Source organism: Dermacentor albipictus, chromosome 3 (assembly GCF_038994185.2).
Source record: "Dermacentor albipictus isolate Rhodes 1998 colony chromosome 3, USDA_Dalb.pri_finalv2, whole genome shotgun sequence".
In the NCBI taxonomy this organism is placed as follows: Eukaryota; Metazoa; Arthropoda; class Arachnida; order Ixodida; family Ixodidae; genus Dermacentor; species Dermacentor albipictus.
In genome coordinates this window covers 34,776,336-34,803,951 of record NC_091823.1, presented here as the reverse complement: position 1 = coordinate 34,803,951, position 27,616 = coordinate 34,776,336, and the positions used below count along the sequence as shown (strand labels likewise).

Below are 27,616 nucleotides of genomic sequence, written 5' to 3'. Positions count from 1 at the left end.
GAGGAGGTGGCGCCACGTCATGAGTGTATAAAATGAGCGCGTTCATGACGTTCCGAGGTCTACAAACGGCACAATTCTTCCGCGTTCCCCACACGTAAGCAGTCTTAAGTGTCTGCCGAATTTCTTTTTTGAGGTGAACGATTATCTCTCCGTCGCCGCTTTCGTCAAGTCTCGCCTCTTCTCTATTCTCCATCGAGAACGCTGCGAGGGCGAGACGCGAAAGGAACTCGGACTGGCCCTAGAAGTGCCACGACATCGAAACGTAAAGAAAGGAACAAAAAATGGCGTCAAAAGCGAAACGAGGGTGGCACGACGGCGTCACCGAGCGAGACAGGAGTGTGCTCATGCGCGGCGCGGCGCCCTTTCCCTTCGGAAAAGGACGCATCCAATTGCGGCAGAGCTCCTTCTAGGAAGTGCCGCTGCGGCCGCGGGACTTTCGCGCTGCTCAGCTCGGCTCGGCATACTACTGCCGCTGCTCCGGAGAGCGTGGCGATGGCCTGCCTCTCCGGTGTGATGAGGGGAGAGTGGAGCGCGGGGTGGGGGTCACTGGCCGAAACTGACCCAGATCGGGCCGGCCGGACGGGCGAGGAGGCCGAGAAGGACGGGACAGCCCACCACACTACCACCGCTGCGGGCCGCCAAGTTCACCACTCGTCGTCGCGGACGGTCGAGCTAGCCGACTAACAACGCCCGGAGGTCTGCAGCGCGCGGCGAAGCCGCGCAAAGCAGCCCCGCGCACTGTTCGACGGCGACGCTGCCGTATGCAAGCCCCTCGGTTGCGGTGCTTGCCTACTACTTTAAGCCAGCCGACTTCAGCGATTCCCGTTAACTCCTTTTATGCGACGGCAGCAGGTTTTTGCCGCGGTTACTGTCATCTTACCGGGGAAACCACTGCGTTTCGTGGTTATTGTATGCACGATCCTCTCCTTCCTGACCTCCTCCTCCGCCTCCTCCTCCTCATAATTTTCTATCACTTTTTTGTCCCCCTTTCCTCCTTTCCACTTTGCTGGGTAGAAGGCCGGAGCACCCTAGCTCAGAGCGACCTCTCTGCCTATACTACGAAATATTCTCCTCCTACCAAGAACAAACTCTCTGGCCATGCGCCCACAGTCGTCTTCGTCCGTCACAGTTTTTCCTCCTTTCGCCTCCGAAATACACGCACAGACGCACCACTCTCGGAGTATGTGTGTCGCACAATTTACCAAGAGGTGCAAATGTCGCGCCATATAGCTGAGTAGTTGGCACGTCGGGCTCCGAATTTCACGTAGCCCGGGGGCTCCGAATTTTGATGCCCTGTGGCGGTGGTGATCAAAGTTTCGAATTATATGCCATGTTTTGAGGTCGAAGCTGAGGATGAGAGCGGGAGCCTGACGACACGGCAACGGCATACATGACGTCGACGGCCGTTATATAGGTGGACGCATGGAGGAAGTAAATAATCTAGGAGGCAAGATGGGGTCACGCAGCAAGCCTTAGCAAGTCAAGTTTCCGTGAGACCATTTCCTTCGTATTGTTGCCTCGAAAAATCGGCCCAGCACGTGACGCCTGCGACTCGGAATGTGTTGGCAAAGAATATTTTGGTTTCCGGCAGTTTTTATTCGATGTGCACTTGTTCGGCTGCCATATCGCAGCTCTACCTGTAGATAGGGTGCACTAAAACCTGTCACGGTCTCTGACGTGACGATAACTTGTTGGGCCAACTTGTTTGGCTGCCATCGTGTCGCGCAATAGTCCATCGTAGTTCTTTTTCTCCTACATGGGTGAGTGGGATGGACGGTCGCAGTAAACCCAGCTTGGGGCACTTCTGTCGTAGTTAAAAGAAAAAAAGAAGTCACAGTTTCGCCCGAAAGGCGAAGCATCGATTGCGCTAGCAAATTAGTGGCCATCTATACGAAGTAAGGATAGTAGTTTTATCCACCGTATAAACTTGTAAACATAGGCACACTAACTAAATTAACAAGCATGGTGTCACGCGCGCACAAGCAAACACGGACACATCTGACTCGATGAGCGCGGGAACTGGCTGTCAAAACGCTGGGGTGAGGAAACGCGGCAGCAGCAGCGAGCGAAGTGACGTTCGCGCTGTCTGTAGCTTCAACGAAAAGTGAGCGCCGAGAACACACAGCACGCACAAAGCTACGAGCCGCCGACGCGCCTCGACTCTGCCCCCAACGCAGTTCGCTCTCAAAGTACGGCCGGGCGACCGCGCGCAGCCGCGCCACATGCGCAGTTGCAACCGGAGTAGAACGCCGCGCCCCCCTCTCTCTCTCTCCTCGCCCCGGCGCCTCGCAGCGTTGGGTGCCCCGCGCACGACGGCAGACGTCGCGCTTCTTGCCCGCTGTCGTCCCGATCGCGCGGGCGAAATTGAGACGCGATCGTCGGCTCCCCTCGCGCGCCTTCACTCGCACGTACAGTGCTCACGGAATGAAACGCGTCAATTTAGGGCTAAGTAATGCGCATACTTTCGTTTCCACCGGCTGCAGTTCGTGTCACATCGACGCAATTTCGGCGCGTACACCTACACCGGAGCCCTCGTTACCCTTGGCGACCGAATTCCTTGCAACATGGCATGGTGTTCTCGCGTACTTCGCATATATGCAGGGTTCTACTAAATACTCCGTGTCCCGTTTCATTCCGCGAGCACTGTACAGCGCAGGAGGCGCGGCGACGGTGTTATCGCCCTTGGACTTTATACGGAGCCTCACGGCGACGCCGACGGTGGAAGTGCGCTTGGAGTGGCCATATAATTTCTATCGCAATAAAAACGAACAAACATTAGACAGTCTATAGATTGGTCGGGTTGCGTCTGGCGTTGCTATCCTGCTTTAAGCTATATAGATTGCCTGCAGGTCTATTACGAACAGATTCGCCTTCTCACAGATTTTGTTCTTTTTGGATAAATCAATACACTGCGGTATCTCTAGACAGAAGTCGCTGGCGAGTCTATTTGCTTGGGTCTGCTGTGATCCACGAGCTTCTCAAGCTCGTATATGAGTATCTTGTATGACATTAGTTTAGAAAGTGTCGGGCTATAAGTTCGCAGGCAATTTATAGAACTCACGGAAAAGCTTCCGTGAACTTTGTACTTAAACTATTGTAATTTTTGTGAGGGTAGCCACACTACTGCGGTCGATGATTTCTTTTCCTCCATGTTCAAGTACTTCACTGGCAGTCCTGGTAGTGATGTGGGTGATAAGAACGTGCGCTAAACAGAAGCAGTAACTGCAGCGCTTGAGCATTAACTCCACCGCTGTAGAGTAATTTCAACTGGCGGGGTTTACTGCTCCTGAAACTGCATACTGGGCACTGCACACACACGTAGCGGAGGGCTATTGACTAATTTCGACCGCGTGTAGTTAATTAATGATCGCCTAAATATGAGCATTAGGAAATTTCTTTGTACTGCCCTCGGCGGAAAGCACCACCACAGCTGAGAGCGGAAGCCACGATCCCTTGCTCACTCATCAGCACAACGTACTCGACACTAAGCCACTGCGGGGAGAAATCAATCAATCAATCAATCCTGCGTAATCGACTCTCTGAACGCAATACACGCTCTGGAGAGCTTCAGACGGATTCGCAACTTGTAAGCTCTGTCGTCGTTCTTTTAAATATACATTGACACCTCAAGCGGGGCTTTCAAATTTCAATACTCTTTGTTGCCGTGAAACTGGGCAACGAACAAAACAACAACACCAAAGTAATATGATTACGCGATTCGGAAGCCAACGGTTGGAAACTGTTCGCTGTTGTCCTGATACGAAGAGAGAGAGCGTAAATCGATGCACATCATGACACTGTGCAAATGCGACCGATTACACAACTACTAGACTCGTTTATCACGGTGTGCACGCGCAGAAAAAAAAAAGCCTGATGGAACGGTGCACGGTGCGGCCTGCGAAACGCTGCGTTCTTAAGGACGTGTATAAGTTATACGACTACAAACCGCTAGCGCGGCGTGAGGTTAGCTTCACGTAATAACGCTTGGCAAGCATGTAACAAGCTGGTTAGCTCTTAAGAAAGAAAGAAAGACTAAATTATACACTCTAGCGAGAGTCAATATAGAGCGCAGGTTGTGTAGTGTGCAGCAAGGGAGCGCGCCGTCGCTGTTCGACAGACCGGAACGGCCCTGGCGCGGAAGTGTGAAGTCCGGCGTTCGTGTTTTTGCCACTTTGGACTCGCCGACGGCGCGATTTATGCGTCACGATGCGCGACGCGGGCGGCGCGCGCTGAAACCGAAGAGTGAGTTGAAGCGTAAGGAAGGATTGACCGCGTCAGTCGCGTGCAACCGCAATGCGCTTCGCTTTCGGCAGCCGATAGGAGCAGTAATTGTTTGTTCATTAAAAAGAAACTGGCTGTGGCTTAGCTAAGGTTAAGCCCAGGATGCGAAGCATACTAGCCTTTATTTTAACGCGACAGCGTTAAGGAGCTCGTGTCGCAGAAAAGCCGCTGTCGTCGGCGTCGGCTCAGGCGTGCGGCGCTGCTCAGGCGCACATTTCGTTGTCGTGCCGAACGCTGCGTTGCTCGACCCTCACCGCGTCCGATGCGGGGCGCGTAGTCGCTGCGCCGTAGCAAAGCCACCTAGAAACAGTCTTTGTAGCACGCCGCAACCTTCGCTTCTCATTCCAACGAGCAGCTCTGTCTCCAGGAGGCATCTTACCTCGTGAGTGTCTAGCAGAGGCAAGCGCAGCTGCTTATATACCGCCGCGACGCCGCGAGCGACGGCGCGAGTTGGAGCCCCGTTTCTCCTCTGTCGTGACGTCACGGTGTCACGTGGTCAGCCTTGAAGGCGACGCGGCGAGCGACGGCGCGAGTTGGAGCCCCGTTTCTCCTCTGTCGTGACGTCACGGTGTCACGTGGTATTGAAGGCGACACCGCCGCGCCTGAGGAGCTGGGTTGAGCTCTAGTAATATGCTTCGCATAATAAACAAATAGAAGGAGAAGGGAAGCAAATTCTTGCTGGCAACAACGAAGGCGGCTGTGAAGCGTTAAAGGCCGACTTCGACAATATGTTGAACCGCGTAAGAAGCCTAGTTTCAGATGAGTGTGGACACAAAGGAGTCTTCATGAGAAAATTTTACGTCTGTAATGCGAGCGGATGCGTCATGAAAAGCTCGCAAGAACAGACGAATGAACTCGCACGGTGAAAAAGATTCGCTTTATGGCGTCTGCACGTGTCCCGGATATATTTAGCGGAAGCTGCAATATATTGTTGGATTTGATGGAAGTGGAGAAATCGTCCAGGCTGGAAGAAACTCCTTGCTCGGGGTGGTCATCCTTCACCGCTTGTGTTCTTCCAAACGCATCAGAAAGACACCAAATATAAACTATAATTAAATGATTACAGACTTTTAAAGTATTTGAAAATCTAATTTTCATCCATTTCACAGAATAAGGTTGGTTAGTAGTGGAGGAAATGAAGGCCGAAGTAGCCCTTTCTCGAAATTTCGCGCCGGAAAACTATGCCTCGTTACGTCAGTGTGACGACACAGATTTCAAGGAATCCTCTAGCATTTGGGCCGTTTTAGAGCAGCAGGAAAAGCTCTTGGAATGCGCAAAGTTTTGCTAGGCACGCGTTCAGCTAAGCTGAATCAAATGGTTGAATCAAACAGGGAACGGCTAAACCTGCATTCAATGGGCTCGGCAAAAGATATATGCCAAACAGGAGTGTATCAGAAGAGAAATATCCGGCAGGAACTCTTCTTTGTGGTACAAGTTCGAAATTAATCCACGCATCGCAAATCATCGTTGATTGCAAACGAACTCTGTGAGATGTTGAATGATGACCGATTGATTGATATAGACTGACTGAACTCAGTCTTTGCTCTCGGCTTTTCATAGCTGTACATCTGTTCTGGTGAACTACGCAGCCGGCATTTAATAGCTGGTTACTCGACGACCTAAATTAAGTGTAGCAAATGAAAACAGCGACGCAGAGTGGCAGAAACACGCTTTTACGTCGCCATATAGGTGACACGTTTCCCATGACATAACCTCCTTAACCTTTAAAGCAATTGGTGGAGTTCTTATCCACCGAAATGGTAATACCAAAACACGCATGACGGCAGTGCCTCTTGACTGATGCGGTATCTGTACCACGTTACAGGTATCAGAAACTCTATATTAATCGAACAATTAGGCGTTCTCATTTGTCGCCTCGCACTCGCTGGGCGAGGAAAAAAAAAGTAATAAGAACATCCCGCCTAGAGTGAAAATGCGGAAGGAATTCACGGTAACAGTGGCATGACTCAGTATTGCCACACAGCTGACTTCACGAAGTTATGTCAGGTAAGCGTTTTCTCTACATTTAATACAGGGTCCTCGCTGCATATGCGGAAAACGTGACAAATGTAGTCCATGTTCTGTCAGCCAGGAAGAGAATGACGCGGGAGGGGGCAAAAAGACACGCAGCACGCAGCTGTCTATGAATTAAAAAAAAAAAAAGGAGAGCGTATATCTGTCTCCTTGTTGCGCCATGTTGCTTCAGCGTGACAGTCGTATCGATGCGGAAAACGGCAACAGCGCATAGCTTCTCCGCGGTCCGCCATCCTGCGGGTGACTCCATCAGAGACGACTGTATACACGAAGTGGTTTGTTGAGACCACGACCAGGACACTCTGATTCCGCCATATCGTCGGATTCCTCACCCTGCTTCGTCTTGGAATGCCAACGTTACACGTAGACGACGAAGACGTGTCCGGAGGTTAAAGGACGCGGTACCGATCACCCACGTTCATTAGCGCGCCAGCAGACGAAAGACTGGCGAGAGAGACGGACACAAGTGCTTGGAGACTTTGAGACAAACTAAAATCTTAATTTCGAGAAGCACATTGACATTGACTCATCATCACATCACTCATCACTTTATTTTCCTTAAAGGGCCCCCTCACCTGGTCTGGCCGTTTTGGGCTGACAAGCGCAGAGCATACAATGTGCGCCAACAGGTTTGCAAAGTATTGCATCGCTACGCGCCGCGGAAAGGCTTGAAATTTCAATCCGAACGCCGTTTTCCCTTCTCCTCGCGGCCGCTGCGCTCCAAACCGGACGGTGACGTACTCGCATCCCTGCGCCTACGTACTCGAGTCCGCAGTGTGACGTCGCTCGTGGTGACACGTGAATTCGATAATTATTCAAGGCACCATCTATTATTTGTGTGATATCTGTTGCTTGAATTGACGAATTGAAGTTTGGAGAAATAATAAAACATACAAATGGAATGTCTGCGTGTTTTTTTGTTTTACTTCGCACCGAAGCAAGCGAGATGTACTTCCGCTTCATCTGCTTGTTCCCACGGTGGTGCAGTCACGTGCGCAGGTACCGAAACTATGCCATTTTCTACCGTGTTCCAGCGCGTGATCATGCTCTGCGATCCGCTTGTTCTGCCTCAGTATTCGTGTAGCACTGAATTATACCGGTAGTCACGTGTCCTTGTGCACAGCGCGCAAAATCGTGCGCTGCGCGAACGAGACAACAGCTCGCGCGCGACGCTGTCAGCGGAAGCGCGTAGCGCCGAAAAAAAAAAGCGAGGAGAAAAAAAAAAGAAGGCGGGGCCTGTGACGTATGCGCACGCGATCCTCGAGGTCCGGTATGGGAGAACGCAGGGAAGGAATTTCGCTTGCGAAGGCTAGACGGGGCGAGTGGAGAGGGAGTCTCGCTATGCAGTGTAGCCCGCCTGCTGAAATCATGGGTTCGCGGCACTGAAATATTTCTATCTCGGCTATTAACCAGCCGACTTGAAAACTTTTTGCGGCAGAACGCTCCCTAGAGGACACGTAGCAACTTCCAGCGTATAACCAAAATTTGCTATGGGGCTTGGTGAGGGGCCGTTTAAGGGCCCCCTTGTCGCAGAAAATTCGGCGTCGGGGTCCCGCAGCGACCGTCGTTTCGATAACAGACATTTCGAACCAACCACGACGTACCCAATCAATGCAGGCCCTCCGTGTAGCACAAAGGAGTTATTGAACTATGTGAATTTCTCAAAGTAAAATGCGTCAGAAATATTGTAAAGTACGACTTACACACAACTTACAGACATGACAGCGTCGGATTGTAATCTGAATATACGAGAAAACATAGTTCTATTGCGTGGGAACTCAAATTCAAACCCATTTTAACGCGATAGCGTTTTCCAGATGCCGTTTGAGGTCTGTCTCACGGCAGCCTCGGTCCCTTGCACACCATCAAAGAAAAAACCACAAAGCTCGCCTTCGTGCATAGCGTTCGCCGCCAGAGCTTCCCAATGAACATAAAGCTTACAAAAGCTGCAGTTGCCGGGAAACATGAGAAGCACTCAAGGATCTTTGAATGCTATCATGTTCCACGCTTAAAGGCGAAGCTTAAGCGTCCTCCATTCTTTTTTTTTTTTTGTACACACGGATAACAGCGGGTGTTCAGATTATCATGTCACAATTTTTGTTTTCTTCTTTATGCTCAGTAAGGCAAATGCACTCTCGCACAAGGTAAGTAAATATAACGTAAATACGTATATCGACAAGACATAAAGAAGCAACAAACGTGGATAAGCTATGCAAGTGATTACTCAGGTTTCGACGTATTAATTCCCAGAATATGTGACGAAATACATTGGTGCTCGATTTAAGTTTGTTTCGATGCATTAAACGGCGTTCTCGTTAAAAAGAAAATATAAACGGAGCAACAGTGCATCTTTATAGCAATTAGTCGCTTCTGAGCTGGCAAGGCCTGTTGCGGCTCGAGGTGGCGTTTGGGCCAAGAATCCATCAAGCCCATCGACGAATACGTCCGGTAGTAGGAATGAAAGAAAAAGGGTTTATTTTACATTAGTTACACTGGCTCCAGATACGGAAGCGCACTCCGTTTAGGAGCGTGTTAAACGTCCGAGTTCACATCAGGACTCGACAGCACTCTTACTTGAATGAAAGGTCTACGCTTTTACTACCGTCGTCTTCGCTGGGCGACTAGACTAGGGAATCGTATGCCTATATCGCGACTAGTCACAATCGTCGAATCGGTCGCAATATCCTGCCCGTGATATCGCACCGCTCCGCCGAACTACGCCTCCGATGGTGCTGAATATGCCCCCGCATATTTAGCAAGCGCGAAGCAATCTGGGAATCCGAGCTCGAAGACGTTCCCACTGTAGCATTCGTCGTTGGCCCTTTTCATCAATAGTTCAAGCTGTCAGAGGGGCCTTTTGTGGACCCGTCAACCGTCGGTGTCAACGCAGCTTTGACTTCGGTATAGGCGCCGATGAGTGGGTGGGATTGTCTTGTGGTAGTCGTCTAATTAAGACCCTTGGTCGTGAGACGTAACAGACACCGCCGCCGCCAGGAGATTCGCCCCGAGGGTGACCAGCTGTCAGGTTGCCCGAAGCGTCGATGTTCGGTCGCTACATCGGGGGATTGTTCTAGAAGTGACAGCTGGTGTCACACAACAGCTCAAGGGCCCAGCCCTCGCTTCGTTGTGGGTTTCTCCCTGGGAATACGCAGGCGTACACACACACTTTTCGGCGTTCCCGGGCGACACGCCTACCGGACGCTATGATCCACGCATCGCTTTACAAATCTCTCTCTCTCTCTCTCTTGTCGTGGTAAGCTCTCGGCAAAACATAAATAAGGTGCCTATCTCAATAACATCGATAGTGTTACGTACAAAGCACGTTCTTGAAAGATACTCCGAGTTTGATGCCTAATATCCCCGACTTAGCCCCGTCTGCATTCTTATTCTGGCTCCGTTCCCTATACTTGACCTCGAAATTGTATTCTTGCCAAATGAGACTATCTCAGCAGCCTCTCCCCCCCCCCCCCCATTTGCTTCAGCCATGCAAGAGGGAAACGGTCACTCTCGACCTTTGAGTTTCCTGCCTTGAATATAGCGTCCTAGCTTTTGAATGGTCCATACTATGCGCAAAACACAGTTTATCCGAGGCGCTAAACGCCTCTTATCGTGGTGTCAGTTTTCGACTGAGGTACAGCACGGGATGCTCTCTACCGCTTTCGTTAAGGCGGGCAAGGGCGACACCTAGACCACGGTTGCTGGCGTCACGCTAGAGAATGAATTCTCTGCAAAGGTCTGGCGAGACAGGCACATGCAGTGAAGACACAGCTTTCCTCTCGAAACAATCCACATATTCCGAATAAGGCTCTGCAAATCTTCCACTTTTGTGCGACTCACGCACTCAGAGTTTCTCTTGTCCACGAAGGACCGGCACTAAAGAAAAAAAAAATCTTGCGTAAATTACGTGCCCGAAGCTACACGAGGATTCGAGTTCGAGCTTACTTCTAAATACTTTCACGCACGCTCTAAGCGATACTGAAAACGCTGCCGTCTTGTGAATACCCCTACGAGACACGCACCAACACTTTCAATTGCTTCTCTGCGCCCGAGCAAGACACGCTTTATAGGAACGTCACAAACACCTTCTAAAATTTTGCGTTTGAACAAAGGCTTCTTTAAATAACGCGTTTTATTTTCAAAGAAAAATCTCGCGAACTTTCCGGAAAGTAAACTGACACTCAAGCGCGCCACTACAGGCTTCTAGCAAATAACTTAGACTTGGCGGTGCAAGCGTATCTCCCCCCTCCCCCCCCCCCAAAAAGAAGCCTATCTGCTTAAAGAAAGACTGACATACCGAAAAAACAGTTTCAATAACCTATGCGCAGGAAAACCATCTCTTTCAGTATATCAGAGAGCTTCCAAAACAAACAATCCAAACAAAGCTCAAAACTTGCTTATCGAAACGAGTTCTAGTCTCAAAACGTTTAACCAGACTCTACAAATAAAGGAACAAACAAACTGTTCTTCCCACAAAACCTCTATCGCAGTTATTCATTCCGAACAGCCGACGGTTGTATCACCTCTTTAAGCCGTACTCGAGGCGGGCGCGGTCTGAAAGCTAGCTCTCGTGGCGCTTGTCAACCAGGGAATACAAAGGGCACGTAGCCCCCCTCCTCCACCCCCCCATTCCCGTCGCTACAGATCCCCCGATACCTTACGTACTGTCAACCTGCCTCTTGGGCATTGCACTTCGAATTCACTGCTTGGTATGACCACTTTGCGTCGCCTTAGCGCCGCGCTCTGCCGTGTCATACGACGTTGACTTCGGGATAAGCGCCGATGAATGGGTGGGGTTGCCTCGTGGTAATCCTCTAATTAAGGCCCTTGGTCGTGCGAGACGTAACAGTCTATATAATCGCCCCAAGAATCAGGCTACGAAAAATTGGTCAACAATTGTATTAGTATGTCCTTTCTGGATAAGTCTTGCCCGAAAATTGGCGCAAGCTAAATATCGTAAGATTATTGGTGTCAATACAATAATCATAAAGAACTGAAAAAATCGGGGCGTTTTTACGACAAAATCGTAAAGGTTGGCAGGTATGAATCGATGGCATCGCAGCAGAAAACACGAGTCACTGCGACAAGCAATATTTATAAAGCAAGTATAGAGGCTATAAAATTAATCAAACAGATCATTCGGGCAATGATACCTGCACATAAGCTTCTTTCGCATCACTGTCGATTTAAATGCAAACGGAGAAACGTAAGAAAGAGCCGCTACTTCACTTATATGTATGTCAGCACCTGCTGCGGCGTCTATTTGGTGATGCAGTACGTTGTTGACGCAGGGCTGAATCACAAGTCAAAGACAGCTAGCTCTAGACGTTCTTTTATTTATTTCGCCACTGCTTTTCCGTACTCGTTCTTGAAGGTATAGCTGCATATATTACGGATGTCCAATAGGAAAATGCCAAGCGCCCTCAGAGTCGAAAGTGTTTGCGAACTGAAAACAACCGGTTTCCGAAAAACACAAAAAACAATTCACGTTTCGTCTGCGTTTATTTATTGACACTGCTGCAGCGCGGCTATACATAGCTTTTGTGAAAAAAAAAAAAAAAAAAACGCGTGGGGGCGTGCGTATATTCCAGACATCGTAATTGCGCCCCGAGTCGCGCACTGTAGCGGTCAGAATCTTGAAGAAACTTCAAGTGAAGACTCGACTGCGACTACATCTCCGACGTCGCGTGCTGTTTCAAGTTTTAAATGTTTCTGCATATGCACAGACGACGATCTGCATTTTTGCGAGGAACTTTTTTGCAGAAGATCGCTTCAGTCTAGGCGCACGCAACAAGAAAGGCGTGACAATGGCACGCACTTACTTCTCGTGCTTCCATATTGGCGACTGAAGTTGTCCTCCTCAGGAGGCTTGTGAGATAGCTCTGCGTGTTTCCCGTGACGTTAACCTTTTGCAGTTAGCTTTGAAGAAACTATATTTCCATGCTTCGGGAGCTCTGGACTGAAATTTCCACAACCATCGGGCATAACCGGAGAGGGGACGCTCCGTACAATTCGCGAGCGTGAAGTCCTTACTGCAGGCAAGCTTCTCTACCTTGCAGCAAGCCGTCACGTGCACAAAATTATAGTACCTTCACAACACAATCATCACTATCACCACGCAGCGTTTGCAAGTCGGCTCCCAAGTCTGAAAAGCAATGCGTTTCTACGGCACAGAGTTCCATACGAAGGTGTCTGCACTCAGTGACAAGCTGAGAAATCTGCACAAGCTCCTCCCACAAACACAAAACCGCACAACCCGCACTGCGCACGTCTTCTAAGGCTCGGCGCTCCAAGACTTTGTTTCCGAAAGACGCCGATGTAGTGAAAGAAGTTCGTCTCCACCACGGCGTCAAATAAATACGTATAATTGGATGGTGCATCAGTGCAAATCATCTTGAGGTGGGCTGCAGCGGTGTATTTGGCACTGCGCTGCGTCAACAAATACAGAACGAAGTCCGTAGTTATAGCACGGATGCCGCCACGGTGGCCCTGCGGAATTCGAAGGGCGAGACGACCTCCGGTTTCGCCGGCTTCGTTCGCGTCCCACGGCCGGCCACCAGGAGGGCGAACGGTGGTGACCGAAAGCACAGGCGCACTGCGGGCCACCGCGGGTCCTCTTCTTCAGGGAGCGTTTCCCAAGTGCGAGAGCGCGATGCGGTCCACGAAGGGTGTCGGAATTCGGGCACCGGTGTCACACGGGGAAACCGCGCGGTCGTTTGTTGCCGGCAGTGATGGGGATGCAGCCAGCGCCCGTCGTGGCCGCTGTGGTCGAGAACAAGCAGAGAGCTATTTTTTTTTCTTTTTTTGTCGTCGCGTTCGTACACGTAACGACATAACGGCCGGTTCTTGGTGGAACGTGAATAAAACAGCTCAAAATACCTCGACGAAGTCGAGAGTAAGTAAATCCGGCGCTGACTGAACCAACCTTTATTACGCCCTGATATATAGGCAGCAAGATCACTGCATGCAACGGAACACGAGAACGGTGCGGTGTCACGATCGATGGCATTTGTAACTGTTTGACGGTTTTCGTTTTGCTTCCATGTATTATTGATAGCGCTCTACAATACCGTCGTCAAGACACAGTAGAGGTAACTTGTTAGTCAACTCTGTGCTTGTCTATTCTCGACTTGGTCCGTGGCCTTTTGTGCTGTTTCCTTCACGCTTCGCAATCTACCAACCGGCCGAAGTCGATACGCTTCTGGGCTCTTCTTTGTACTTAACGGGACCGCCAGGCGCAGGAAACGACGGTAGTTGTCTCGCCGTCAAACGTGCTGGCCAACTCCGCAGATCCGCCGGGTTGCATGCACCTGGACACGATCTGCCCGTACGAAGGACTAGTACGATGTGCCATCTTTGGGGGAAAAAAACGCCCTAGGACGGGGGCGAGAGTTCCGACCCGCGCAGTCAGACGGGCATCAGGGCGACGGAGACGACGTTCTCGCCCCGCACGAACAGCTGGTTGACGTGCCTCGTCCGCGGCGCCAGGGTCGGGGCGGCGGCGCGACGTCGGGCCCGACCGGTCCTCGCGGGCCGCTTCCTCTGAGCCGCGGGCGTCGTCGTCGGCTCTGCCGCGGGGGGTCTCGGGTCGGTCGGTCGTTCGGCCGGCTCATCTTTCTCTGCAAATAATAATAATAATAATAATAATAATAATAATAATAATAATAATAATAATAATAATAATAATAATAATAATAATACAATGTATTTGCCGCGTGCCGTGCGGAAGTGGGGCGTTATTTTAAACATAGTCAAATTCCTACAGTTGGTCTTTTTGAGCCAATCGTGGAGGTCGCAGCAGCCCTGTGAGCCAATCAGACCTCAGGTGTCGCGCCGTCATGCGCGCATAAACTGAGTGCACAAAACATAGAAAGCATTAATGTCCAATTGAACGCCGCTGAGCGGTCCTTCAAGTTGTGAACTCCTCGCGGGCAAGGGAGCGCGTTGAGACGTTTGGCGCGTTTTCATTTGGCCTTACCGAGGCGCATTAGAAAAAAAAAAAAAAAAAAACGCAGGGGAGAGCTTGCTCGGACAAGGAACGCGCAGAAAAAAAAAAAATAATCAAGGCGAAAGCATCATGCTTTCTCCCACACGTAAGCAGTCTTAAGTGTCTCTACCGACTTTCTTTTCTTTGTTTTTTTTTGTCCGTTGCCCGTCGCTAGCCTTCCTGTGCGCAACAGACGCCGGACAGAAGGATTACCGACGACGAATTGGCGGCTGTAAATTGCAGCGCGAACTAGACAGGAACGGAGAATCAACACGTACAGACACGCACACATAGTCGCCCTTGTTTGAGAGAGAGAGAGAGAGAGAGAGAGAGAGCCCTTTAATGAATTGCAGAGATTTTAGCCGGCTTACAGACATCGCTGACGAGACGTGGCAGGCATGCAGCCGATTCTCGTCCGTGCTTGACTGGAAGAGACCCGAATTTGTGAGACGGAGTTCTCTCTCTCTCTCTCTCTCTCGCCCCCTGCTACGCTTCCCTTCTCTTGGAATCCAGTCCGTAACCCTTAATGACCATCGGTTATCTTCTCTCCTCGTTACATGCCCTGCCCATGCCCATTTCTTTTTCTTGATTTCAACTATGATGTCAGACGCGCTCACCGGTCTCCGGCTGAGCATCAAGCGAGTCCAACGGGATGCAGGCGGCCTTGCGGCGCGGACTCCCCCTCCTCGGCCGCAACTCGGACGACGAAGTGTCGCCGCTGGTCGTTGCGCTGAAAACAGACAGCCAGGGACAGAGGTAAGGGCTCGGACGCCCAAGTTTCGCTCGCTAGCTGTTCCGCATATCATAAGGCAACTGGCGTAAGAATGACCTCACTTTACATCAAATGGGCCGTTTATTGCTACGTTACTTGCATGACTTTTCTAGGAACCTGGCTACGCGCCATGCGAAGTCAGCCACACAAAGCGTATACAGGGCCCATTATGAAAGTAATTAATGCGCACGATTTTATTATGACGCGACTATCCATGGCAGCGCGGTAAAACCGGTCGGGAAACGTGTCGAGGGTTGAGCCCTGCCAACACAGCCGGTCGCCAGTTTACTCCGAGCAGTGTGAGCGGATAACACAGCGCGATGGAGCGTTCGCTTGAACAGCGATACGCTATCAAGTTTTGCGTGGAACTTGGAAAGAATACATCCGGAACATTCTAGATGCTTCAAGAGCCCTTCACGGACGACTACATTTCAAGGTCACAGCCCGGGAGGTGGCACAAGGACGTCGCCGACGAACCCCGTTCTGGACGTCCAACAACCACCGGAACACGACGAAAACGTGGTTCGTGTGCGCGAAGTTTTGCGTTCCGACCGTTGGTTGAGCGTCCAGCAAATTGCTGATACCCTATACATTGTCCATGTTTGCGGTACATGGTATAATGACCGAGGATCTGCAAATGCGCAAGGTCTGCGTGAAGCTTGTGCCGAAAGTGTGGACGGAAGATCAGAGCGAGGGATCAGAAGAGTTTTGAGCTGTCAAGAATTGTTGGGTTTGATTCAATATGCGCCGAATTTTCTTAACTCTGTCGTAACCGGAGACGAATCTTGGACGTTCAAGTACGACTCAGAATCGAAAAGGCAGAGCAGCGAGTGGCATACAAAATCATCCCCCCGCTCCAAGAAAGTGCGAATGAGCAAGTCTCGCATCAAAACGATGCTCATTGTCTTCTTTGACGCCCGAGGAATCGTCCATTTTGAGTTTGTACCGCAAGAAAAAACTGTAAACTCAGCCTTTCACCCGGAGGTTCTCAATAGATTGGAACGCCGGGTCTGACGCGCGAGGACTGACATGAAAGACACGGTCAAGCTCTACCATAACAATGACCCCAGCCACACGTTCTTAATCGTTACCAACTTCCTGGCCGGAGCAACACCCCGGTGGTCCCCCATCCCGCTCCCCTCACAGTCCCGACTTGACTCCGTGCGACAATTTTTTTGTTTTTGTTTCTCCGACTGAATAGAGCACTGAAAGGAAAACATTGTGAGACAGTGGAAAACATCCAAAAGCATGTTACAGCCTTACTGAGAGACATTCCCGTCGAGGACTTTCAGGCTGCTTTCCAGGCGTGGCAGACACGTCTCCGAAAGTTTGTTGATGCAGGGGGAGAGCATTTTGAAGAATTTTAACCATTTGTACAGGTACGGTCAATAAATATTTTTTCCCCCAGAAAATGCGCATTACTTTCATAATGGACCTTGTACTTCAACACTGGCATAAACACAAACACTGCCTCTAGCAGAACCCAACACGGAGCCCACCAATACGGCGTCTCTCACAGTACCCGGCGCACCCTCCGGTTGTTTCAATCGCTCAACACAATGCACGAACGTCCCAGGCGAGAGATGCAAGGCCCGGTAACTATCGCTCGTTGTTGTCTTTTAGACACCCAGAACGTGCACAAATAAGCGAGCGAGGGACCCACGTCGGAGTAGGGCAGCCAGATGAAGGTTCTTCCTCCTCAGGCACCGTGTCTGTGCTGCTCGACGTAGTCGCCCACGCTGGAAGCGGGAGCATGGTAGGCGTGGCAGCGAGGGCGCTCGGCTTGGCCGCCTCCTCCTCTTCTTGCTGCGCCAGCTACGACGATGCCAGAACGGGTTACCAGACGAAAACAATACGCGGCTATGAATGCTTTCTGAAAAGTATAACGCGAGGAAAGACACGGATAAGGGGAAGAAGCAGACGGGACAGATGCTCTGGTCCCGTCTGGGTCTCCGCTTTGACCGCATCATCCCTCTATCCGTTTCCTTCAGCGTAAGGTAGCAGACCGGATGTGCGCCTGGTTAACGTCCCTGCACTTTGTTTTTTCGCCCTCTCGCTCTTGACGTTGTCTCTGCGCTGCTTATCGCAAAAGCTGTGTATAAATTATCTCGGCACTCTGTGCTATGACTTCACCTGCGGTTTGGTATAGGCAGCGCATGAAAAATGAGGGCACAAGGGGAAGACGGGAACACGTAGCGCTTTCCTAGTCCCTCGCTTTTGTCCTCGCTTTTTCCAGCGTACCCATGCACACTAGTTCATGCAGCGCCAACTCGCCCAGGCCGCTACGGTTGTCGTCCCTGTTAACCGGACACCGCTGTTCTTTATCTGCGGCGTCTTGTGGCGGAACATCGCTTCAAAACTGAGGCGACCGCCAGCGTGTCCAAAAGAACGCATTCAACGGCGAGTCCCGAACGGGGAGTCCCTTGCCAGAAGGAAATAAGTCGCGCACCTGGGTCGGCACCGGTGCAGGCGCACTGCTGGTCGCCGCTGTTGCCTGCGCTGTCGCCGTGGGTAGAGATGGCGGCGGCGGCAGCAGCAGCACCTCGTCGACGTCGGCCAGCGCAAGGTTGACGTGCCGGTCGTAAGCGTGCACGAAGCCCATCAGGATGCTGCGAACCCGCGTGTGGCTACGCGTCCAAACCTGCGCCGAGAAGCGTCGCCCTCATGACATGCAATGTCAAAGTCAACGAGTTTATTCAGACAACGTGGTACAGTTGCCTAGGGCGCAGACCAAAAGGCAAGTGATTGCCTGACAAGGAGTCTGTGCCCTTGCTCCCATTCGAGAGCACAAGACATTCAGCGCATAAAACCAACACTAAACAAGATGTAAATACAGAGTGGTTGGTAACATTGAGACGAGAGTTATTTCATATTGAATATTTATGTACAATTGGGAAAAATTGATGTAAGAGATAACAGAACAAAAACTAAACAATGTTGACGGTTCTCCGTGGCTATCGGCTATTTCATGCCGAATACGAAGGTCCTTGTAAGATCATCGAAGGTGAGCTTCACTGTGCTTAGTTAGCACAGTACTAGGGATACGGACCTGCAGTCACATCATGTATTGATTGTTTCTAAACCTTCTGCCGCGGAATCGTTGTCGACATCGCGCGCCTCAGCAACGGTCCCCCTAACAATAATATAAACAAATCGGGAAGGCCACGTTTTGCCGCACTGCAAGCGACCGATGACGTCATGGCAGCCATAATCTGTCTGCCTACAGTTCCGCGTGCAGTTCAGGTGGTTCAGGTGTTCGTCGCGCGTGCAGAGACAGGGCGTCCACATCAAACACTTCCATTTTCATCTCATGTGAAAGCCGTCCGTTCGTTTGTACGCGTTAGTTCACATGCTTTGCATATGTACGTGCATAATTTCTGCATACGCAACAGTTTTACCTGGCATACGAGACCGCCGCATTTTGCTGTTGAAGCAGTCCAGCATGTCAGAATCTCAAATTCCATTGCTTCAATATGCGTCACCGTTTGTCGTCAGACAATAAGCGCAACGTGCAGCGCGCGAGCTGCAATGCACTGCAAGAACCGAACTCGTTCTGCTGCGTTACATTCATATAGTAAAAGGCGAGGCTGGCTGGACAAGAGCGAACTCCTCAGACGCCCGTAACTTTATCGCTTTCTCGGGGCAAGGATAGGCAACGGCAAGCGCCGGAAACTGTCGACGAAGTGTCCAGTCCAGTATCATGTCCTGGACGCTGTCTACGCCAACGGTTTACACCAACCTTGTTTCCTTCTCTGTCTTATAGCTTCCCTTGCATCCTTACGTGCTTACTTTGCTTGCTTACGCGCCATGCTTCCGTCGTTTCTCAATATGGCGACCTCGCACCGTTCCGCTTCACAGCGCGCCTCCAGGCAGCGAGGAAGGAAGTGAGTGAGTGAGAGATAGAGAGAAAGGGTTCAAAGGTTCTGCGCCTTACCTTGACGCGTAGCCGGTCCCGCACTGCTCGGTAGAGGATGCTCAGGGGCCCCTTGGTGTGCATGCCTCCCATCATGCTGCGCTCCACCACGCTGGCCATGGTGCGCGGTCCACGCCGAAGGCGGCCGCTGCGTTCCTCGGGCTCCTCCGGCTGCATGTTGCCGCGTCGACGCACCGTGTGCGACGTCAAAGAAACGAACTTAAAACACCCACGCGACGGCTAGCGTGACGTCACAAACATGCGGTGGCGCTGCCGACGCATTCCCCGCGGGCAAATGGTAATGACATTAACTATAATATTAAATTTCACTTGCGCGAATATTCGGAGGGCAAGGTTAACAGACAAGTCACGTTTTCAAAAGTTACTTAGCTAGCAAAGGTTACTGTTAACAGCGACGAACAGGCAAGGCCAGAAGTGCGCTTAACGTAGTCGTCTGGTCTTTATGATTGCACTATGTCAATTTGTTAACGATTGTGCGTCTTTACCGTTGACAAAACGCGCTATAGCACGCTTCTTCTCTTACAGCAAAAGATGGAAGCGTTTATTCGCGTCTTTAAAGTTGTATGTACACGGCTTCATGAAAAAGCCATTTTGGTGCCGCCTTGTTCGAGGGTGGACATTGGCGGCTTGGTTGTACTCGAACAAGAAACAGTTGCACGAGGCGTTTGCACTTGTATGCCGTAGTATGCACGGAGAGGCGGGATTCCTTGGCGCAGTGTCTGCGAATCATGTGGCTTATGAGGAAACTCGAAATGTATGGTGTCAAGGCCGGATAGCGAACAGCAGAGCACGTGAAGTTCCCTAAGCAGGGATGGTGGTACCACTCCACACCGCCCGACGCGTTATTTACGATTCTATAGCCTTCGGTTAGGTCTGCCATTTCGGTTAGGTCAGACAAATATGTGCGGGGAATCCAAGCGCACTTCCGAATTTTGCGTGTCGTCTGCTGTAGCCGCGCACTTGCACGTAGGGCGTTAAAGCCTACCGTTGGTTCCCTTAACGCGACCGCGCGCGCAAGAAATGAGCTAATGTTCGCAAGGATGACGGCAAACCCTTAAAAACGCCCACCTACCACATTTTTTTTTCGTTTTCGAGACCCTGAAAGGACGTTTTTTTTCACGAGGTGCTCAAGAATCCTTGAAGTTCATTTTAGGCTGAAGTGCTTATCGGCTTTTTGTTTGGACATCTGCCCACATTAGGTGCGATTGGTGCAATCGAAGAAGTCAACTATATGCGATCTATAGTCGGCAGCTTTGTGGCGCTTGACGATCGTTTTAGGCAGACGATAACGATTGTCTATGCAATCCTCAGGTTTATGCATTTGCAGCAATTAAAGGTGAGAAAGAAAGAAGGACCCTAGAATTATGTTTCGACTAGCTCGTTTTCTCTCTCTCTCTCTCTCACACACACACATACACACACACGCACACACACACACACACACACACACACACACACACACACACAGCCATCGTGATGTCTGACGTATTATAATGAGAAGTCATTCGGCCAATGGAAAACATCATTTACGAACGCAAAGGTATGTGAATCCCCTCCATACCTTTCTTTTTTTCTTTTTCCTACAATATGACTGCTGCTAACTGAGTGTTCTAGTTCTCGAAAAAAATATTTGTAAAAAAACTGTTTCGTTCGTAAGTGCTGTTTGCCACTGGCCGACCACGACTGGCTATAACATCTGCTCTTAGGAACAATCACTAGACGGGCGCGTATGCGTTCACGTATCAGCAGCTGCAGCGTTTTCGAAACGATGGCGCGTGTACACACACGGATCAAGCGCGAAAACGGTTCGTATACGGACGGTCGCATCGCCGACACCCACCGGCACCGCGCGACCGGTCGCCGGCGCTCGGTGACACGACCGCCGTAGCAGCAGCATCTGCGGCGGCGGCGGCGGCGGTGGGGGTCGCTGACCAGCGGCGACCTCGCGTGCTTCTGCGGCCGACGGGACGTCCGACTCGGGCACGGGCGCGCGGTCGACCCGCTGGCGCCTGTGCAGGCCCCCGCATATTCCCCCCGACCGCCTATCAGACGTGTGCTGTGCCACTTGTGCGCAAGGGGGATTCGCCATCACCGGAGGATCGGCGGTACGTTATCGGCACCGTGCGCCGTTGTAGGCTGCGAAATTGATGAACAACTTCTGACTGGCAAAATTGCGGGAGAAGCAAATCGAATACTGACACTCCGTTGCAGTCTTTGCGACCCTGGTCTACATATAATTTCTAACCAACTACTGTGCGTTGAACTGGTGCGGTTACCGAAACTCGAAAGAAAAAAAGAAGAAAAATATGCTGACAAGAACCGCGTTCGTATTCTGACTAGCGTCCCGCGAGTACACATTGTTTTTTTTAAATATGTTATTGTTAGGATAGGTTATTAAAACGGGCATGCCCGTGGATCTCGGGAAAAGCCGCAACGCAGGTGCAACCTTATGCGCGCAGTTCCTTTGAGAGTACTGGCCTAGCCCCTTTTATTCTGACCGCGGACGTTTACGTAGTCTATCAAGCACTGCGCAAATCACTTCTTTTGCTACAGGCTGAACTTGTAGCATGGGGCCGTACGTTGGCCCCTGAGGGGCAGACAACTTAGAAAAGTGTTGACCTGACGGGCGGCATCAATCAATCTAAATTCTTTCTCGGACATTCTGTATAAGTATCTTGTACATGTAAGTGAAAGGTCTCAGCAAAGTGTCGCAGACATGGTGCATTCCTGTACACCACCTGCCGCTTCAGGCATATATATATATATATATATATATATATATATATATATATATATATATATATATATATATATATATATATATATATATATATATATATATATATATATATATATATATATATAAATAAAGAAGAAAAGAAAAGGAAATTTGCCGCCAGGCACTATGGTGGCAGCGTGGGCTAGATTACCGGCGACCGCCGCACTCACGAGCTAATTTCAGCACGCGTTAGAGTATCCTAGGTAGTCAACTTGGGGTCATTGCAGTACTACGTCCTTCGTAGGCGAAGGACAACCTTCGGACGCGAAACAAGGCCAGCCAGCAACAAAAACTGTTATGATCTTTGTTTTTTGTCACAATGGATAGTCACAAATATAGGCAAGAAGATGAAGGGAAACGTCGCTCTTAATGCCAAGACGTTCAAAGAAAAGTATGGGAGTATTGGTTTTTATCCCCAAGTTATGATTCAACAAAACAGGGGCTGCAGTGACAAAGCTGTTTGTTGGTAAGTGCAGTTTGCCACCGCCCTGTTACTTTCGAAAATAACGTGTCCGAAATCGCGATTAGCTGGCATCTGCTCTTACCAAGAGGTTTAGCGTATGAACACAAGCATGGGGGGGGGGGGGGGGTATATTCCCGTCGCAAAATATAGAATGAAGTGATACAGGTACTGTACAGAAAGCAGCCTACGGAAGAATGATTCTGCCTTCCAAACAAATGTACCTGTGTTGATACATTTAATAATCTATTTAAAGCAAATGTACCTATTGTCGGTTGCTACATCACGTTCGACTGTACCACAAGATGGAACTTTCTTCACTCTCGTAGGGGAAGAGAAGCGGACAGCGGCTATTTGGGTAGATATTGCAACATGAATCTGCATCATTCTACACATGAATCAGGCTACAACAAACACCAAGCATGCGTTAGAGGAAAACGCGAAGTGCATAAGAACAGGTGTTTTCACATTTGTAAGCAAGCTCGCATTAACCACGTTCGTCACACAAGTTTGTCAGACGGCTTCAGTCGAGCCAAACAGAAGCGATCTCCCGCCAGTGTTCGCACGGTTGCCGCAAGGTTTACATAAGCGCACAATCACTTCGACAGACGGATACAAAAAAAAAAAGAAGAACCGTCTGGCGAGCAGACGCAAAATTGCGACGGTAATGAAATAATCCGTTTCACAAGATCGCTGTTGCAATGAGTGTTTTCAAAACGGCGCGTCCGTTTGTTTACCTGAACCTCCTGAACTTCCGGCGCTGTCTCCGCTTCGACCATCGCCTTTTTATCGCGCAGGTACTTGTCAGCAAACTCCTCAAGACTGGAGAGAGGCTGGGCATCCGGGAAAGGCGTGAGCACATCTTCGTCATAGAAAACGACGTAAGGATCACGCAATTCTTTCGTCAATTCTATAGCGTCCGCGCCGCGACGATCACCTTTGCTGGGCGCCGCCATATTGGCGGACTGAATTCGAGGGAGGCGCAGCTTCGTATTCGCATCGCGAAGTACAGCGGAGAGTTTCCGCTTGTTCATGGTGTCAGTTTCGTATCTGAAGCGCGCAGTTTCGGTTTCGTTTGCTTGAGTGTCGCGCTTGCAATAGTGGCGTTGGGATAAGTAGCCTCCTGAAAATAATTACAACGCTCAAAAAGATAATTACATCAGTCGACCGATATGCAAGGATGGCTCATCCACCTGATCGGGGCCAGACAACTGTTGCAAAATATAAAAATATCCGAAATTCTTCGCTATCGGTTGCGAGCACGGTCTAATCGTGCTACTTCTGAGGATGAAGTTGATGTAAATTCGGGTGCCTTCATTTAAAAAGCTCTTCAACACTTACGAGATAGATTGATAGACAGAAGTGTATTTATATTAAATTCTATACTCAAGGTGGCATGTCGCAACTGGAGACGGGAGCTGTACTATAGGAGGGTGACGATGAGTGGCAAAGATAAAACTGCGATCAGGTGTCCTACACATAATTTTCTAGGTTCTCGTCGATTACGACGTAGTCATACGCCTGTCAATCGTTTTGCACTCATCGAGACGCCCGCGTTCAGGCTGTACCGAGTGTTTAATTTGCTTCAGGGCGTCTTATCGCGAGCACTCTCTCTCGCGAAATTCTCGTGCTGGATAATTTGTTCCACTCATTCGGAATCTGATTTGTGTTTTCTTTTTCCTTCTTTCACTTTTATCACCACAACGCTGGTTTATTGCGTTAAGTCACGATTAACATATCATTATTCATATATAATCGTCCTCGGATCACTGTAGTGATCACTATTTGGCCTGTCTAACTCTTCAATAAATAAATAAATAAATAAATAAATAAATAAATAAATAAATAAATCACTCAATCAATCAATCAATCAATCAATCAATTCTCAGGTTTCATGGTCAATTTTGCTGTCATCGTAAGCACGTCCGCCTGTAGTTTTGGAGGTCAAAATCAACCATTGATTGATAGATAGATTCATTCATTGAGTGAGTGAGTGAGTGAGTGAGTGAGTGAGTGAGTGAGTGAGTGAGTGAGTGAGTGAGTGAGTGAGTGAGTGAGTGAGTGAGTGAGTGATCACAGTGCTTATGGTCAGTCGTGAATCTTTCCCTCGTCTTCCAATGCTTTCAACGCTAAACCCAAATTCAACCGAGCAAGACCTCCGTTCGCACTCCTAACATACCAGCCTGCATATTTTTACAAAGCCTATACATCCCAACAAACTTGAATGCACAATCGGCTTGAATAATGCTGCAGGCAAATTTGGTATCGATTATATAAAAAAGAAGGCTTCTTCAGAACCAAAATCGTTTTTTTTTTTATCTTTTGTAATTTCAATTCATAATTAGGTAATCTGGGAAATACGCTTTTGCAGATGCAAACGCATCTGCTTGAAAGAACCAGCTTGAACAGTGCCGACTACAGCCGTCTGTGTACGACGTTTAACGAAGATGGCCACTTTTCAATTTTACAAAAGGCGGCGCATTCTCTAATATTGTCAATCGCACCACGATCAGAGCTCATTCGCCGCGGCCCTGCCGGCCGCCATGGTGCTTGAGGCCTCGCGGGTGCGATCACAGCCGCTGCAGTCGCATTTCGATGGGGTCGAAGTGCAGGGACGATCGCGTACTTGTATTTAGGTACACGTTCTTAAAGAAATGAGGTGGTCGAAATTAATATAGAGTCCTCCCCCACTACGGCGTGCCTCACAATCAGATCGCGGTTTTGGCACGTGCAACCCCAGACTTTAGTGCTTTGGGGTATTCAAGAGAATTATGCCGAGGACATTGACATTCTGAATTTTTCTAGTGAATCTCACTGGGAAACAGGGAGAGGACGGGGGTTAGTTTTCTCAGTGCAACCCTAATCGTATAACCTTTCTATTATCGATTTATTGCCTTTTGATCTCGAGGGAAGAGTGGGTTTGTAATGGTGCAGACATGAAACCCTTCTTCCGATAGTTGCCTTCAGCCGGAGCTGCTACTGCCGGCATGCTTTGCGGCAGCAGTGGCCTAGTGAAACTCGTCGTAAAATCTATTTTCGCCGAATGTTAGAATCCTCTGGCTTCGCGACGCAATTTTATCATTTCAAGGTTGGCAGGACGGATAAGCTTTCGCGGCAGTAGAAGAAGGGGGATTGAAAATGGGCTGGGGGCAAGACGCATCGTCGCCTACGAGACATCTGCATACGCATGTATACTGCTTGTGAATTTCCAAATCCGATTATAGCGTCGCCGTCCAGTTTATCGCTTTGTTGGAGGCACGATAACGCGGCGTCCCCTTCAGAACACTTGTACAGTCGAACATGTCTGTTATCGCCAGCCTGCGGCTTGGACCTCTCTCCATAGGGTCGGAAGCAGGGCAGTTGCAGCGTTATCCAAACGCTTCTCGTCTTGAGTAGCAAGTTTTCGGCTCTAGCGGAGTGCTCGGAGTTACTGCGTGAAAGCATGTCCGAGCGAACGGCGTATATAAACCGCCTGGGCGCGCAGAGGATCTCATTACGACGAGCGCCCCCTTTTCGTCGCGGCTCGTGCAGTCTTCTCGCTTTCACTATGTAAATAAGCTCTTCCGCCGCGTGACGTCACGTTCGCGCTCAAGTTCGCTCTTCTGCCAGACCTCCGCGAGCCGTACTGGTACGCCGCCTGTCCGTCGTTGCGTTCGCTGCCAGGGCCAAGGCCACTTGTAACGACAGGCAGCGGCGAGCCCGTTCCCCTCCAGTCAGTGGAGGGAAGGTAGTAATGCGTTGAAGTCCAACAGAATAGCTCTCCCGTGACCATCAATTTAAGCTGACCGGTTCATCAAACATTTGGCGCGCGTGCTGCGGGAGTGTACCTGACGCGGGCAGTTCAGCTGCCGAGCTACGAACGACGCTTTTTCGAGCGGAGCGAGACATGTGGCAGAGGGTGTTTGAAAAATGCACGCCGTCCGGAATTGGTTGAAACACGCCCCGGCGGGAGCTCGCTGCGCGGAGCTGGCGCCAAACGGCAATCCCACCCAGCACGGGCGGAAGGCGAAGCATGCTTGCGCGGGTTCAGCAGCAAGAGAGGAAAGAAGCTTCGAGAGAAGGATCGCCTTTCTCAAGGACGGCCGCGCGCTGCAGAGGCAGCGCTACGTTGCGCGTGCTCAGAACGAGGCTAGCGGGAGAGAAAACGCAATGTCCGGGCGGTTCGCGAGTAAGAGAAACATCGCTTCTCTACCGCGGCCACTTCCCAATGTGAATGTTATGCGCAAAACGACTGGGCTGAGGAGGGACCGTTGCTCGAAAGGTGCCCCATCACGAGACCTCGCGCCGAGACCCCGGTGGCGAAACACGCAACGCCGTGTCTGTACCGGCATCGAGGGTCGTGGACGTTTCGCGATGTTCCAGCAACGGTGTGGTGGCCGGGCCTCCTAATTGGAGAGCCGCACTGCCGGCCATCAGAGCCGCTTAAAAAGGAAGCGAGCAGACGACGGCGGGACCTCGACGCCGGCGATCGCGTCGTCTGCTGCCGCCCGTGGCCTCGAGCAGCGACGACGGCGACGACGCCGCGGAAAGGGAAGCAGCGGGCACGAAAGGGAAGGAGCGAGGTGGGGGTTTGTGGGGGGCGGAGGGGGTCCGTTGCCGGAAGTGCTCGCGGGTGACGTCAAGATCGCCGCCGTGTGCTCCGCGACTTCCGGGTTTCCCCGTGCCGTCGGCTCCTCCAGCGCCGCGTGCGCGTGTGGGCTTTTGAAGGCCGGCGGTGGATGCATGTGCTTTCGCCTGGCGGCGGCCGCTCTCTCGCCGTGTGCGAGCATCAGCTGCGTCGCGTGTCGCCAACTGCTGCAGTGCCCTGCCAGCTTCATCACCGTCGAGAGCGTCGGGGAGGGGACTACCCCCTCCGGACAACGGGAGAAGCCATGTGCTCGCCGCAGCTCGGATTATTACGCGACCGCCGCTACGGACACTGAAACAGCTCTGGCTGGTTTCCCGGTCTCGCGGCGAGGGACATATGATGCGAGGTATGTAGAGCGGCTCGTCAGGCCGAGCTGGGCGCCCCTCTGCGCTCGCAAAGTCACACGGCCAAGGTCGCTTGGTGATTGTAGTCTGGGGACGCGAGCGCGTGCAGTTGTCGCTTGCGGCAACGCCGGCGCTCACAAGCAGTGCGCGAAACCACGTGTTGCGCAACCGGCCCCGCCGCGCTTCCCTCAACAAGTTGTGCCGCGCACGCCCGCATCTCAAGAGCCCGCTCTTTCCGTTCGCCGCCGCGAATCGCCATGGTATGATTTCGTTTCTTTCCTTTACAAGTGTATATAGTATACTTAGCCTGTATAAAGCTTACAGTGTGCTACATCCATGGAGGAGAAAAGGGGAGGAGAGCTGTGACGCTACTGTGTATGTATACGGCGTACGACGTGGAC

The 27,616-nt window shown here is 50.7% G+C and overlaps 2 protein-coding genes across 4 annotated transcripts in view; one reads left to right on the top strand and one right to left on the bottom strand.

Annotated features, from left to right (window-relative positions):
• Window positions 1-27,616, top strand: part of Eip74EF (Ecdysone-induced protein E74) — a 280,976-nt gene that overhangs the window by 50,592 nt on the left and 202,768 nt on the right. Inside the window, exon 1 of one of the 3 annotated variants that reach the window (XM_065433120.2) lies at window positions 26,934-27,217. The exons of 1 other annotated variant lie outside the window; for it this stretch is intronic. The gene's annotated coding sequence lies outside the window, so the exon portion shown is untranslated. Of the gene's footprint in view, window positions 1-26,933; window positions 27,218-27,323; window positions 27,476-27,616 lie in introns of those variants that run through there. One more of the 3 variants, XM_065433128.2, reaches the window with a different exon arrangement.
• LOC135902822 (U7 snRNA-associated Sm-like protein LSm11) lies at window positions 11,631-23,211 on the bottom strand. Its single transcript, XM_065433092.2, has 6 exons — window positions 22,982-23,211; window positions 19,006-19,155; window positions 17,521-17,712; window positions 16,735-16,886; window positions 14,917-15,029; window positions 11,631-13,931 (listed from the first exon to the last, which is right to left on the bottom strand). The coding sequence occupies exons 1-6, from the start codon at window positions 23,198-23,200 to the stop codon at window positions 13,720-13,722; spliced, it is 1,038 nt and encodes a 345-aa protein (XP_065289164.2). The 5' UTR covers window positions 23,201-23,211; the 3' UTR covers window positions 11,631-13,719.